Source organism: Siniperca chuatsi, linkage group LG9 (genome assembly GCF_020085105.1).
Source record: "Siniperca chuatsi isolate FFG_IHB_CAS linkage group LG9, ASM2008510v1, whole genome shotgun sequence".
Lineage (NCBI taxonomy): Eukaryota > Metazoa > Chordata > Actinopteri > Centrarchiformes > Sinipercidae > Siniperca > Siniperca chuatsi.
The window spans coordinates 914,089-928,967 of NC_058050.1; the positions used below are offsets into that span (position 1 = coordinate 914,089).

Genomic DNA, 14,879 nt, shown 5'->3' on the forward strand with positions numbered 1-14,879 from the left:
GTCCTTTCCTCTGTCCACCTTCATTGGATGATACAACCGTTCTCCTAAACAGATACTGTTTCTCACCAAAATAAGGTGTCAACATCACAGGAAATGTTAACACACACACACGGTAATGCTTCTTGAGAAAAAAAAAGGATGAAGTAACCACAAAGACATTTAAAGCAGCCTCTCAGCTTGACAGCCAGTCAGTGTCTTAATCAGCACTAGTTTGATAGTAACCGTAGTTTGATCAAACATCTGAACGAGAAAAAGGTTAAATTAAGAAAGTAAGGATGGCGTTTTGGGACAAAAAGATTCCCTGGGGCTTTCTGTTAATGCTGACTGGTAAGACACGGACTTTATCTAAGTTACTGTATGTTACTTTAATCTTTTCTGAAACGATACATGTCTTTGCTGCTATTTTTGTCACAGTTTGTCTCCTGTTTAGTTCACTCTGCATTTTCTATCAGCGTTTTAACACGTAAGCACTCGCTCTAAAGGTCCTTTATTCCTAAACTCAGCCGTCATCGCCGTGTTGTGCGTTTCCAGGTGCTGTGGGTCAAAGCGTGAACTACCCAGATCCTGTTTGTGCTGTGAAAGGATCGACTGTCACCCTCCCCTGCACCTTCACACCGCTGAAGTCCGTCATTCAGAACGGAAGAGAAGTTTCCATAGAGATCATCAGAGTCGTCTGGTGCCAGAACTATGCCATTTGTCAGGGCCCCGCCCCGTCTGTGTACGACAGTGAATCAAACAACAACAGTCCTCGTTACAAATACCTGGGAGACAAGAAGGGAAACTGCACTTTACAGATCTCAGATTTACAGGAGGACGACGACGCGACTCTTCGCTTCAGAATGGAGGCTGATAAAAACAGAGGACATCATACTGGCCAATCAGGAGTGAAGCTCACAGTCACTGGTAAGAGCATCATATGATGATCCTATAGTGGCAATAAAAATAATAACTGATCATTTTTTCACTGAGAGCCAGGCTGTCTTTTGCAGGAACACCCCGTTCATATTAACACAGTTACAAACGGTCACACCTAAAGGCTGCCCAGTACACCCGCAGGATCTGCTGGGGGTTAAACGTCTTGCTCAAAGGCACCTCAGAGGTTGTAAACAGAGAAAAATGTCCACAACAGTTTACCAGAGTCCAAGGTGACGTCTAAGCTGCTATGGTTTCGGGTTTTAGTTCAGTGACTTTCTGTTTTATTTTCTTCCTCGTGCGTCTTGGTTAACTTCACTTCCTGTCTTGGTATGTTTCCCACCTGTGCGATTGTCTGCCCGCCTTGATTAGCTGCACCTGTCCCTTTGTTGTCCTTCCCTAGTGTATTTAGTCCATGTGTCAGGTCGCCAGCGTCTGTCCCCGTGTTTGCTGTGCATTTCTGGTTTGTCATTAGTTCAGTTTTTGTATTTCCTCTTCTGTTCTTTGCATCAGCCTGCTCCCACTGGTTTTAGTTGCCTGCCTCTTTTGTTTGACTTGTATCTGCTGTTGTTATTAAAGCTTGCTTTTATTTCTTCAATTTCAATCTTGCATTTGAGTCGTTTTTTGCACAACTAACGTAAACATCTTTTGTTTTGTCCGACCAACAGTCCATGTCCCAAAGATATTCAGTTTACTATCATAAAGACAATGAAAAGCAGAAAATCCGCACATTGGAGAGCCTGGATCAAGCAGATGTGGCATTTTTGCTTGAAAAACAATAAATTATAATAAATTATTTATCAAAATTGTTCCAGTTTGATTTTTCTGTCGAGCAACTAATTGTTTCAGCTCTATAAATAAACTAGGCCTAATTGAAGACATCAGTAAGTGACTTTAAATGGTGACTTCAAGCTCTGACAAGTCTTAAACACATAACTTTGCTCAAAACTATGTACTAAATGTAAATATTAAATATTTATAATGAAAATTAATTTTACATTACACTGATTTAGATTGGACTCGCATGGAGATAAACAGCTGCAGCGGTGACAGACAGGTGAGAAGAGGTGAAACCGTCACGCTGTGCTGCACTGCAGACTGTACTGTCCACCCACTGGAGATCACCTGGTTCAGAGATGGCCACGCCCTCTCAGAGTCCGGCCCCGCCTTCCACCTCAGCTCTCTGACCCCAGAGGATTCTGGGAACTACACCTGTAGACTTGAAGACGTCAGGACGCTCTCCCCGCCGTACAGCCTGCATGTGGAGGCTGAAGAGGAAGGTTTGTTTGATCAGTTTTCTCTGTGGTGGAAATATTATTTATACTCACACAGAGTTGTGAAGAGGGAGGAAGCCATTACCATTTATTTCTTTAAACGATCTCTTTAATGTTACTGACCGCAGAAACTCAGGACTCTCCTGGATAATGCGACGATCACACGGGTTTATGTTCTGACCACCAGTTTGAATTTTTCACATTTAGTTTCTGAGAAATCACGTCAGTTTGGCTCACAGGTCTAAATACTACAATACCCATATGCCTCAGCTGCGGTTGCTATGGAGAAGCAGACAGTCGGAGGTAAAGCCTGGTGTATGCTTGACGCAGTGTCCCCGGCATGAGGGGCTGCGGGCCAAAATGACGTCATCGCGCCTTTCGCGTCGAGCCGCAAGCTGTCACGCCGCTTGTCTGAATTTCAACATGGACGCCAAAGGTAGACTTTCCGAGCAGGTTCGCCTCTACAAACACCTCTACCGCCCTTTTTTGAGAGACCACGGGTACAGCCACATGACTCAGTTCACGGAGAGAGATCGCCGCCACCACACAGGCAACATGAGTCCTTCTCTAAGAGAGCGTGGGAAAGTATGAGGGATCGCCATGTTGATAATTCTTCGGTAACTCGTTGACTTCTTGCTTATTCACAGGATATTTTGTTTGTACGCCCCCTGGCGTGTCGGAGAATATAGCAACGAAGGAGGCGGCTTGTTGTTAATGACGTATCGAAACGATCCAACCAACGTGGGACTGAACGGTCTCCGGCCATTAATATACCTGGGCGGCACTGCATCACCTGATCGGCCTTTATAGAGACCGCCGATCAAACTATTTAGAATGAAGATCGGCCGATAACGATCGCTGGCCGATCACTCTGAGCATCGGCGCCGTAGCGAATTCAAAATGCTTCTTCGCTGAACAAATGTTTACCGAACTCTACGAAACTGAGCAAGAGTCTGGAAGTGAACTGGTTTAAGTTTGCGTTTTCAGTTTCCTCAACAGTGTAAACTTTAGCTTTAACCCCCATCAGCAGCACACGTAACCGAACGTGAAGCTCTGGGATTGGACGTTTGTTGGTGAAATGCACCCTGGGAGTCGTAGTTGACTTCTCTCCTTCGTGCCCACGGGCTTCTTGTACCTTTTTAAAATCATAAAACAGATATTTTCTAACACAGCTGTTCATCTTTCGGTCCGATGATTCGACAGGAGAGTTTCGCCAGAGACCGGAGCAGACAGAACTGTTAGTCACCAACATCGTCTTTTACTTCTGGAACTACGGGCGCTTGATTTATCTCCACCCACTTCACAACTCTATATTGCACTTGACTGAGATTTAAAGTATTTCTTGCTTTTAGAAGCCAGCTCATAATTCCTTGTGTTTGTTTTGACTTGCGTACTTATTTGGTCTAAGCTGTAATGATCAAAAAGAGAATACATTTATTTGATTGAACAGCAGTTGACAAAATCTCACCTCGAGGTCGATTTACTAGCTTCTCTGGTGCTTTCAAATCACATCACATGATCTTCATAAGTCTTCATCATCACTTGAAGACCAAAATGGGCATTTGAACATCTACACTTTCGTGACAACATGTGCTGCTGACTGAAACGATAACATCAGAATTCAGAGAACGTATAGAAAAAGATAACAGAGTGGATCTTCCTGATGTTTCAGTCCATCTGATCTGCTTCACAGGAACAAACGGTGGAACAGCTGACGTACTGCTGGCCGTTCGCCTGCTTCTCTTCACTCTGCACACCGTGCTCATTGTCATAGTGGCAGCCATTGTCATCAAAAGGTAACGTTCACCTACACGAACCAAAATCACACCAGCGTGGTTCCTGCTGCTTCGTGTGCCTGTATTCATTACTCAGCCGTGAGAGAGTTTCCATAATCAATCCCACATTCACTGCCAACTGAAATGAAATGTTCTTGTCTGCTACAGCAACACATCTGCTCTGTAAATCACTTGTCCTGTGTTCTCCTTTGAGAAAAACATCAGAAACCAAGAGGGAGACATTTGTATTTCATATATTTTTTGGTTTCACGACGCCGGCCACAAGTTCTGCATTAATTCGATGGAATACAGTTACTTCTGTTTCTACGCAGATAAAAGACCTTATTTCAATACAACCGATCAAATCTTGCACGAAGCAGTGACATCAGTGATGTATCATAGGCAGAGCAGACGGTCACACTGAGCCGATCAGCAGCTACACAACAACCACATATTAGCTTCACGCTAACGTCTCCTCCTCCTCCAACTTACAAGCAAAATCTTCTTTTCCTTTCGGCTGTTCCCTTTCAGGTGTCGCCACAGCGAATCATGTGCCTCCGTCTAACCCTGTCCTCTGCGTCCTCTTCACTCACACCAGTTAGCTTCATGTCCTCTCTCACTACATCCATAAATCTCCTCTCTGGTCTTCCTCTAGACCTCCTGCCTGGCAGCTCCAACCTCAGCATCCTTCTACCAATATATTCACAGTCTCTCCTCTGAACACGTCCAAACCACCTCGATCTGTCCTCTCTGACTTTATCTCCGAAACATCTAACATGAGCTGTCCCTCTGATGTCCTCATTCCTGATCCTGTCCGTCCTCGTCCCTCCCAAAGAGAACCTCAGCATCTTAAGCTCTGCTGCCTCCAGCTCTGCCTCTTGTCTTTCCTTCAGTGCCGCTGTCTCTAAGCTGTACAACATCGCTGGTCTCACCACCGTCTCAAACACCTTTCCTTTCATTCCTGCTGAGACTCTTTTATCACACAACACACCTGACACTTTTCTCCACCCGCTCCAACCTGCTCGCACTCGCCTCTTCACCTCTTTCCCACAGTCTCCATCGCTCTGAACCGTTGACCCTAAGTACTTAAAGTCCTGCACCTTCTTCACCTCTGCTCCCTGTGACCTCACCGTCCCACCTGGGTCCCTCTCATTGACGCACATGTATTCTGTCTTACTGCGGCTAAGCTTCATTCCTCTGTTTTCCAGAGCAGACCTCCATCTCTCTAGATTTTCCTCCACCTGCTCCCTGCTCTCACTACAAATCACAATGTCATCCGCAAACATCACAGTCCATGGAGGTTCCTGTCTAACCTCATCTGTCGGCCCGTCCATCACCAGAGCAAACAAGAAGGGGCTCAGAGCCGATCCTTGATGCAGACCCACCTCCACCTTGAACTCCTCCGTCACACCTACAGCACACCTCACCACGGTCTTACAGCTCTCATACCTGTCCTGCACCACCCTAACATACTTCTCTGCCACTCCAGATTTCCTCATACAATACCACAGCTCCTCTCTCGGCACCCTGTCATACGCTTTCTCTAAATCTACAAAGACACAATGCAACTCCCTGTGACCTTCTCTGTACTTCTCCATCAGCATCCTCAGAGCAAATACTGCATCTGTTGTACTCTTTCTAGGCATGAAACCATATTGCTGCTCACAAATGCTCACCTCTGCCCTTAGCCTAGCTTCCACTACTCTTTCCCACAACTTCATTGTATGGCTCATCAGCTTTATTCCTCTGTAGTTGCCACAGCTCTGCACATCTCCCTTGTTCTTAAAAATTGGCACCAGTACACTTCTCCATTCCTCAGGCATCCTGTCACTCTCCAAGATCTTGTTAAACAAACTAGTCAGAAACTCTACTGCCACCTCTCCTAGACACTTCCATACCTCCACAGGTATGTCATCAGGACCAACTGCCTTTCCACTCTTCATCCTCTTCAACGTACTCCTCACTTCACTCTTGCTAATCTTTGATACTTCCTGCTCCACACCAGTCACCTCTTCTACTCTTCGTTCCCTTTCATTTTCCACATTCATCAACTCTTCAAAGTACTCCTTCCATCTTCCCATCACACTCCTGACACCTGTCAATACATTTCCATCCTTATCTTTAATCACCCTAACCTGCTGCAGATCCTTCCCATCTCTATCTCTTTGTCTGGCCAACCTGTACAAATCCACCTCTCCCTCTTTAGTGTCCAACCTAGCATACAAGACCTCATATGCTCTTTGTTTGGCCTTTGCCACCTCTACCTTCACCTTACGCTGCATCTCCCTGTACTCCTGTCTACTCTCTTCAGTCCTCTCAGTGTCCCACTTCTTCTTAGCTAACCTCTTTCTCTGTATACACTCCTGCACTTCCTCGTTCCACCACCAAGTCTCCTTGTCCACTATCCTCTTTCCAGATGACACACCGAGTACCCTCCTACCTGTCTCCCTGATCACAGTAGCTGTAGTGGTCCAGTCATCTGGGAGCGCTTCCTGACCACCCAGAGTCTGTCTCAGCTCCTCCCTGAAAACTACACGACATTCTTCCTTTTTCAACTTCCACCACTTCGTCCTCTGCTCTGTCTTTGTCCTCTTCATCTTCCTCACCACCAGAGTCATTTTACACACTACCATCCTGCGTTGTCTGGCTACACTCTCCCCTACCACTACTTTACAGTCACTGGTCTCTTTCAGATTACAATGTCTACACAAGATGTAGTCCACCTGAGTGCTTCTACCTCCGCTCTTATATGTCACCCTATGTCCCTGCCTCTTCTGGAAGAAAGTGTTCACTACAGCCATTTCCATCCTCTTTGCAAAGTCTACCACCATCTGTCCTTCTGCGTTCCTGTCCTGAAGACCAAACCTGCCCATCACATTCTCATCACCTCTGTTCCCTTCACCTACATGCCCATTGAAATCTGCACCAATCACCACTCTCTCACCTCTGGGGATGCTCTGCATTACTTCATCTAACTCACTCCAGAATTTCTCCTTCTCTTCTAACTCACATCCTACCTGTGGGGCATAACCTCTCACAACATTGAACATCACCCCTTCAATTTCCAGCTTCAGACTCATCAACCTGTCTGATACTCTTTTCACCTCTAGAACATTCCTCACAAACTCCTCTTTCAGGATAACTCCTACTCTGTTTCTCTTCCTATCTGACCCATGGTAGAACAACTTGAACCCTGCTCCTAAGCTTCTAGCCTTGCTACCTTTCCACCTGGTCTCCTGGACACACAGTATGTCCACCTTCCTTCTCTGCATCATGTCAATCAACTCTCTAGCTTTCCCTGTCATAGTCCCAACATTCAAAGTCCCTACTGTCAGTCCTACATTCTTAGCTTTCCTCTTTTCTCTCTGCCTACAAACACACCTTCCTCCTCTCCTTCTTCGTCTTTACCAACAGTAGTCCAATTTCCACCGCTACCCTGTAGGTCAACAGCACCAGTAGCGGTCGTTAACCCGGGCCCCGACCGATCCGGTATGGAAGTCATTTTCACAATTCGCATTTTTAATTTGGCATGTGTTTTACGTCGGATGCCCTTCCTGACACAACCCTCTGCATTTATCCAGACTTGGGACTGGCACAAGAAGACACTGGCTTGTGCCCCCATGCAGTTGCATTAACTTACAAACAATATAAAGTTATTATTGCATTTTGGAGTGAAGTCACATCTTAGATTCTTTATTTTTACATCTCCACAGGACGCGTCTGCGAGACAGCAGCTGCAGCAGCAAAGAGCTGAAAGACGTGGCGGTGCAGGTGGATCACTGACGATCGCATCAGACAGACATGGTTTTCAGTACGTAAGTTCGAGCCTTCGGGTCTTTATGGAGGGTCTCTGAGCGTTCAGCCCTGCCGCTGAACAGGTTGTTATTGCACAGGAAGAGGAAACGGCCTCCTGTCAGAGGAGGACGACACTGATGGAACATTTCTGCCGTTTAAAGCTGATAAAAACATCAACAAAGTCATAATTTCCATGTGCCAGAGACCCAACAAATCCCACCATGAGCAAGCACTTGGCCACAGCGGCAAGGAAAAACTTCCTTTAAGAGGCAGAAACCTCGAGCAGAACCAGACTCGGGGGGCGGCCATCCGCCGCTGCCAGGTTAGGTTTTGAGAGAGAGAGAGAGAGAGAGAGAGACAGGTAGAGACAGAGAGAGGGAAGCACAATGCAACCAACCTTTATTTTAATTTTTTTTTTTACTTTATTAACAACACCAAGCGGTCATTCAGTCGCTGAGCTAGAGCTGGTGTTCCTTTTTTTGTTAATTACTGCCCTTTCACTGCATACGAGAGTGATAATTAGTGTGAACGTGAAAAATTATTTGGTGCGACTGACTGAGTTCTGACGTCCACGTTGGCTTCATCAGACTCTCTCTCCTCCTCCTCATCAAAGCTCAGAGCAAAAAACATTCAGGTTCAAAAGACAAAGCGCCTCCAGCAGCAGCTCAGATCAGCGGTCACTGATTAATGTTAATTATGTGAGAAACGCGATGACAGAACAAAAGTAAACTTGTCTGAACTCGACCAAAGATCGTCTGCGAGGGAAGAAGCTCCACTCTGTAACAAGTCTCTACAACCAGAGTGCTTCTGCAACTCCAGCAGAGTGAGACGTCTTCTCTCCAGCTGATCTCACGTCAGTATTTTGTCAAATTCTTGTAAACTTCCTGCTGACTGAAACAAAGCAGCCCCTCCCCCCTCCGCCAGGTAACTTACCTGCAGTGAGTCGCAGCAGCAGCAGAGGGAGGCGGACTGACACTGACTTATGTCTCAGTTCTTTCTAAACTTCACAGAGTTTTGATGTCAGGAATATGATTTATTTTACTGACATTTTAAATTTTCCAGTGAGATATTTACTGTGTTTATATAGTGACTTTGCTGTTGCTGCTCTAGAAACAACATTTAGTTATATTTAAAATATTAAATTCTAATCCTTTTCTGAATTTATTCTTTTCTAAAAGAATATATTTTTTAAAAAAGCAATAATTTAGTAATGAAAAAGAACAGATAAGAGTAGTAGTATCGCTAAAATCCTAACGATACCCATCCCTAAACACAAGGTTAACACTACAATGTGTCAAAAAACTCAAATTGTATTGGGGACCCACTGAAATGACCACCCTATCAACATCACCGACCCATGATTATTATTATTAATTATTATTATTATTATATTAACACATAGAAAAGTCCCCTGAGCCAGTAAGCTTAGAGTGTGAGCTGTACTGTGCTGTCTCTGTGCCACCTGTGCGCATATGATGTACTGTGATGTGCTGTTGCTTCGCCTGGCTACGATCCCGGGAAAGTCCGGGTGTGCCGCCTCTTATAAATGCGCTTCAGTTAGCACCAACTCTCTGAAGACGCTAATAATTTCACTCTGCGCGTGGCTGTTAGCGCTGGTGTTTGTGGATTTGACCTTCAATGAGGCTCATTTGCATAAAAAGGGGCCAATTTTTCCTAATTTACATACCTGCAAACAGCACCGGAGCACCGAGACGCTACTGGCTTGGCAGCGCAGTGAGGGTTGCGGGTGCTTTGAGAATTACACGGTTTCTTTTTGGCGTATTTATGAAGGTTTAGCGGCCGCAGAAGCCGCGCAGTCCTTTTGTGAATTTGCCCCTCAGTGTGTTGTTGGTTTTGTGTGACACTTTACTACTGTGGCTGTAATGAACTCTGCAGCGGGACGGTAGAAGGACTTCAGTAACGATAACTCAGGATGTTTCACAGGTAGAAGTGTTTCTTCCTCCTCACTGATCTGTGAGCTTTCGACAGTCTGGCTGCTGGTCTTCGTCAGCTGCTTTGTCTTGTTCTCTTCTTCGTCTCATCTGTACTGTTTGAACTCTGCTTCCTGTTTCAGCCTCCAGACGCTGTCAAGGAGCTGCGACGCCCAGAGGAACGAGGCCAGGCCGTCTGACATGATCACATCATCATCATCTGTTTGTCCTTGTTTAACCGAGCTTGTTTTATCTCTCTGATGTTGTAAATCACAGTACAAACATACACAAACATTGTGCATTGAAACATTGTACCAGTTTAACCAATAAACACTTAAACCCGATCACCGTCTGGCTGCCTTCTTTCTGCACACGCCTTCTTCTTCTTCTTCTTCTTCTTTCTCCGTCCTGACGTAAATGCGTGTGGACGTACGCTTCTCCGCTTTCAAAAACGCACGCGTTGTTATCTACGATAAATACGGCACTAAACAGACGATAGATATCTATCTTCAGGGAGCCAATCAATCACACGCGCCAGGCAACCTTTGAGGAAGATGGACGCATGTAAACACCAGACCGTATTAGTTCACATCCAGTTAACCCGAAATCCTCAGTCAGAATGACAAAAACGTGTGCGTGTAACGCAGCTACGGTCCACCTTTTCTGGCAGTTTCAGTTAATCATTTCTATTCTGTTTATAATAATAATAATACATACTTTTACATTTTTGTATGACATTTCTTTATTTTTTTTTATATATTAATTACTATAACGACATGAAATTATTTAATACTTCTTAGTATCTCTAATTAAAAATAAACAAAAAGACTATTTGTTTCAGCGGGCTAGCTTTATGGTTTCAGCTGACTGCTGCTCACCAGACACGGTGAAAAACTTGGCATTTTAAGAAAGTCTTTGTGCAGAAAAAGACGCCCTTGGCAGAGTCGGTGACTGAAATTGGTGGTTCAGGAAAGATATGCAAGTCAACTACAAAAATATGGCAGAAAGTCAAGAACTGTGTTGGTTTAGTTCCAGCTTCTTGAACGTTAACATTAGGGGGTTGTGCTCAGTCTCTGATGATAGTAAAGTGAAGACGGCTCTGGAAACTGTGAGACATTTTTCACTATTTTCTGACACATTATTGACTAAATGATTAATGGAGAAAATAACCGGCAGATCATTCAATAATGAAAGTAGATGATAGCTGCAGCCCTAGTTGTATTGTGGTGTAAAACAACAAACCACATTATTCGCTCAGATTACCCTACCACAGGATTAAATTTAGACAGATTTACACATTTGTTTATAAAAAAAGTATCAATGCATATATTAAATACATTACTTACACTCCTTATCTATAGAAAAACAGACCGCAAGACCTAAAGTAAGATTAAAGCTTATACTGAATATACAGTAGGTCACACCTTCAACTCAACAAACTCAGTAAAGATGTAAAAGTTCAACTGTCAGACCTTCAGACTACAGACGTTCACACATACAGCCAACAGTAAACTAAACAACCGAGTAATGTGTCCAAAGTCCCTGACTGCGTCTGTGAATACAACACAAGTCCAGACACAGAGGTACAGTACAGGAAGTACTCCGTAACAAACCCAATCATCTTCACCGCCGTCGTCGTATCGGTCAGAGACGTCATTTCTTCAGTATGTAAAGTTTTAAACAGTTTTAAGAGCTCTACGTGGCATGGCTCCTGCTCCTTTAAGCCTCTTCGTTTAACTTGGACGTTTTCTGTGAGAGCAGCAACTCTTTGGACTACTCAACCTATTCTTTCACACACACACATATATACGGGTATTTGGGGGCGGTGACTAATCCGCCATGTTGTTGGAGGGGCAAACAAACAGATCATCTCCGCTGGGACTGCACTATCATTCAGGTTATCACTGAAGTATTTCTATTTGTGTCGGTGCCAGTGCACGACCAATGGACTGTAAAACCCGTTCATTTATTAGCAGTCAGATTAAGGATTTTCTAACAAGTCGTCACCTGCTAAATGTGCCCCCTTTTAGGACAGAAATTCATAAGTGAAGAAAAATAGAGGTAACAGTAAGCTTAAGTCAATTCTTTCAGGACAGTTTGCAATTCAAGTGCACTCAGTCTACAGGTGTAAGTATCTCACACGTTACAATGCAGTCTGCCCTCGTATCAATATTATCACTCAAATCTTAGACAACACATTATGAGTACTCAATATATCAGCCACACATAGCACGAGCGATTAATGACACTTCGTTACTAACCAGGAGTGTCTATAAGGTAAACGTAAATGTTCCTGAAGTCAGCTGGTGGCCATTCAACCAAACGTCACCAGGCAAACTGCAGGGACCAGGGTTGCCAACGCGAGCAGGGTCTGCGTGAAAAACCGACCTGATGATGATGATGATGATGATGATGATGATGCAGTGTGGGTTGGGAGAGGACATTAATTAGCGGTGATTGTAAACGGTAATGTGATGCCCACTAAAGCGTTATCACATTTGTGGTAGTTTCTGTAATGTTATAATGAATGTTTTTGAATATTTGTTCAGGGGTAATTAACCTGGTTCCACCATCCATGCACTAAAATATGTTAAATCGAGGTCAGGAGTAATTGTGGAGTTCGCCAGCAGGGGGTAGTGTGGCGCTTATTGTGCTCCACGCGGCTTTACGTCAGTTTCGTCCGCTTCGCGGTTTTCCTCTTTCTGCTGAGCGAGATGAAAACCGGACGCAGAGTTTGCCCTGTCTCATTTATTTCTCCTGTTTCCAGGTTGGTGAAATAGTAAATTAAGCTAAGTACTTGAAGTGTAATATGTTGACATTTCGCTGCATGTTTTAATGTACGCTAATAAGGCTGTGTTATGAATATGTGGACATATATGTACATATAGCAGGACCCGCATTTTCGCGCCTGTTAACGTCACCTGTTGCTACCAAAGTCACGTCGGAAAGAGTTTTATTTTTAGCTATTTTTAGTCTTAATACTTTTGAAATGTATGATATTGTGTAAGATGTTAAAAGCTAATGTTAAAAACAAAATGTGATATATTTTAAGATGGTTAAAAATAAGTTAAAAATCTGTTTGCTCATGCATTTTGGGAAGAGTAAAAAGGACTTTAGCTGGAAATGGAAAATGCATTTAGGAACCATATGTAAGTGATAACATAAGATATGTTTTATTTTGAGGTGAAAAGAGACAACTTACAAGGTAACTGTGGTTATTGTCATTTTGATTTATTTAAAATCACACAAATCTTATAACTCAGCATTTGCTGAAAGATGAAAAAAAGACTATTTTGAAGTTGTGTTTATTTCATAGTGAACATAGAGTGTTTGTAACAGAGGAGGATTTAAATTGTGAATGTCTAATAAATCCTCTCTCCTCTTTCTGCTGAGCGAGATGAAAAACGGACGCAGAGTTTGCCCTGTCTCATTTATTTCTCCTGTTTCCAGAGAGAGCATATAAGCTGTTTACGTGGTGCCAGACGGTACCTGTAACAGTAAGAGCAGTGTTTTCAGCTAACTCACCAAACTTCATTCATAAATCCTGCAGTTTTGTTTCCCGCTGATGTACAAAAATGCACAAACGGAGTGAACTCGCTTATTTTAGATGTTTTACTAATCAAGAGGAGGCACAGACATGTAATCGGAAACTTAAGATACGGTTAAATTCTACTCTGACATGTACTCACTGATGACCTGATGTTTTTATAGGTTAACCAGTTTGTAATGTTTTATACTTGTCTTGCGCTGTACTGTAATTTTTACATTAATGTTGGTCTTATTCTATTTCAGCTTCTTTCTGTCTTCTATTTTGTTTTACTCTTTTTAAAAACCTATTTATGTCTTTTATTTATATATCGTCTTGTGTTTCCTTTTATATCTTCTACTTAATGCTTTTCTGTCTCATGTAACACTGAATCTCCTTGTTGTTGAAAGATGCATTACAAATAAACTTACCTTGTCTGATTGTGTTATTACTATAAGGCTGTTAGGACAGTGTTGTTTTTGTTATAAATAAACAAAAACAACCTCCATAACTTCAGCAACAACCAGCTTCAGAGCCCTGACACACAACGTAACGCAGCACAATGTCCTCCACTGGGATTATACAGTAAACATACATCTTACTAAATATTTAGCCAGCTAGCAGACAAAGACACACAGAGGGCGTATTTTACTCACGTTATCTGCAGTCTTTTCCTTCGTGGAGGTGAACTGCTTCTTGTCCACTGTGTCTAATAACGTCCCGCTGCACTTGCTGCTGCGACGCCATCTTGTTTGTTTGTTAACAGAACTTCTCCCGCCATCGCTGCCGCTAGCTAACAAAAATAAATTAGCTTATATAGCAGAAAAACTAGCTAATTCGTTTAATTTAAATGACGCTGTTAACCTTCTATAATTAGTTTGCTGTAAGGCCAGAGTGCGACTGACCTGAGACTCGGTTTCTTTTCCAAAATCCTGTACTTTTCACAGTTTCACCGCATATGAACGACATGTTTTAATCACCTTCACCTGCTTCTCTCTGGCAGACTCAACACGATTGGCGCTACTGTCGGAGTGCAATACCACCTTTGACCGCACAGGCTGCCGTTCACCAGCCGTTCACATCCAGAGGGGCGCTGTTTCACGCATTTTGAAGAAACTAAATTAAAAGTGGTGAAGAGAAGAAGAGATGGCCAAAAAAACATTATTTAAAAAGAGCAACTAAACCCCAAAACCACTTTTTTCAGCTAAAAACCAAAGTATATGGGTAACTGGGAAATAGGAAAATTATTTAACCTTTTAACTGAAATGTCACTGTTACACTATCTGGCCAAAAGTATGTGGACACCTAGACCTGTCCAGGTGTAAAAACATGTTTGTGGCCAATTTAAACATAATAAAAAAAAACTTCATTGCATTATGCAGAACAGCATTTTAAACGACAACAACAATAACAACAAAAGGCTGCATATACATAGATTTGTAACATAAAGCAGGGACAGTATAAAAACTATTATATAAGATTGTAGTCATCATTACCTAATGATTCATCAATATATTATCTCCCAGTCTGTTCTCTAGTTACTCATCATTATCTGCTATATAGTAGAAAGTAGAAACCTCCTAGAAGGTGTCGTGTGCTTTTTACTCCACTGGAGGGCTCCAGCTGTACTTGAATAAACGGTTGGGGGAGTTTAATTTATAACAAA

General features: G+C 43.1%; 2 protein-coding genes across 9 annotated transcripts in view; one reads left to right on the top strand and one right to left on the bottom strand.

The window, feature by feature from the left end:
* tg (thyroglobulin) overlaps nucleotides 1-14,389 on the bottom strand; it is a 49,804-nt gene extending 35,415 nt beyond the window's left edge. The window contains exons 1-2 of one of the 3 annotated variants that reach the window (XM_044206814.1): nucleotides 14,119-14,389; nucleotides 13,870-14,006 (exon numbers count right to left, since the gene is read on the bottom strand). The gene's annotated coding sequence lies outside the window, so the exon portion shown is untranslated. The remainder of the gene's footprint in view (nucleotides 1-13,869; nucleotides 14,007-14,118) is intronic. The other 2 variants (XM_044206812.1, XM_044206811.1) reach the window with 2 other exon arrangements.
* On the top strand, nucleotides 158-10,031 carry LOC122881089 (B-cell receptor CD22-like). 6 transcript variants are annotated; one of them, XM_044206821.1, is made up of 6 exons: nucleotides 161-327; nucleotides 532-903; nucleotides 1,926-2,192; nucleotides 3,880-3,982; nucleotides 7,675-7,776; nucleotides 9,831-10,031. In XM_044206821.1, the coding sequence occupies exons 1-5, from the start codon at nucleotides 276-278 to the stop codon at nucleotides 7,742-7,744; spliced, it is 864 nt and encodes a 287-aa protein (XP_044062756.1). In that variant the 5' UTR covers nucleotides 161-275; the 3' UTR covers nucleotides 7,745-7,776; nucleotides 9,831-10,031. The 6 variants fall into 6 exon arrangements, 4 of the variants coding, with proteins under 4 accessions (XP_044062754.1, XP_044062758.1, XP_044062756.1 ...); XM_044206820.1 differs by having other exon boundaries at nucleotides 163-327; nucleotides 7,675-7,772; XM_044206819.1 differs by lacking the exon at nucleotides 7,675-7,776 and having other exon boundaries at nucleotides 158-327.
* Nucleotides 14,390-14,879: the final 490 nt, after the last annotated feature.

Excerpts from the sequence above, each read along its gene's own strand:
- LOC122881089 (XM_044206819.1), top strand. The coding sequence starts at position 276 with ATGGCGTTTTGGGACAAAAAGATTCCCTGGGGCTTTCTGTTAATGCTG. Across the intron at positions 328-531 it reads CTTTCTGTTAATGCTGACTG|GTGCTGTGGGTCAAAGCGTG; the intron begins GTAAGACACGGA and ends GTGCGTTTCCAG. Across the intron at positions 904-1,925 it reads AGTGAAGCTCACAGTCACTG|ATTGGACTCGCATGGAGATA; the intron begins GTAAGAGCATCA and ends ACACTGATTTAG.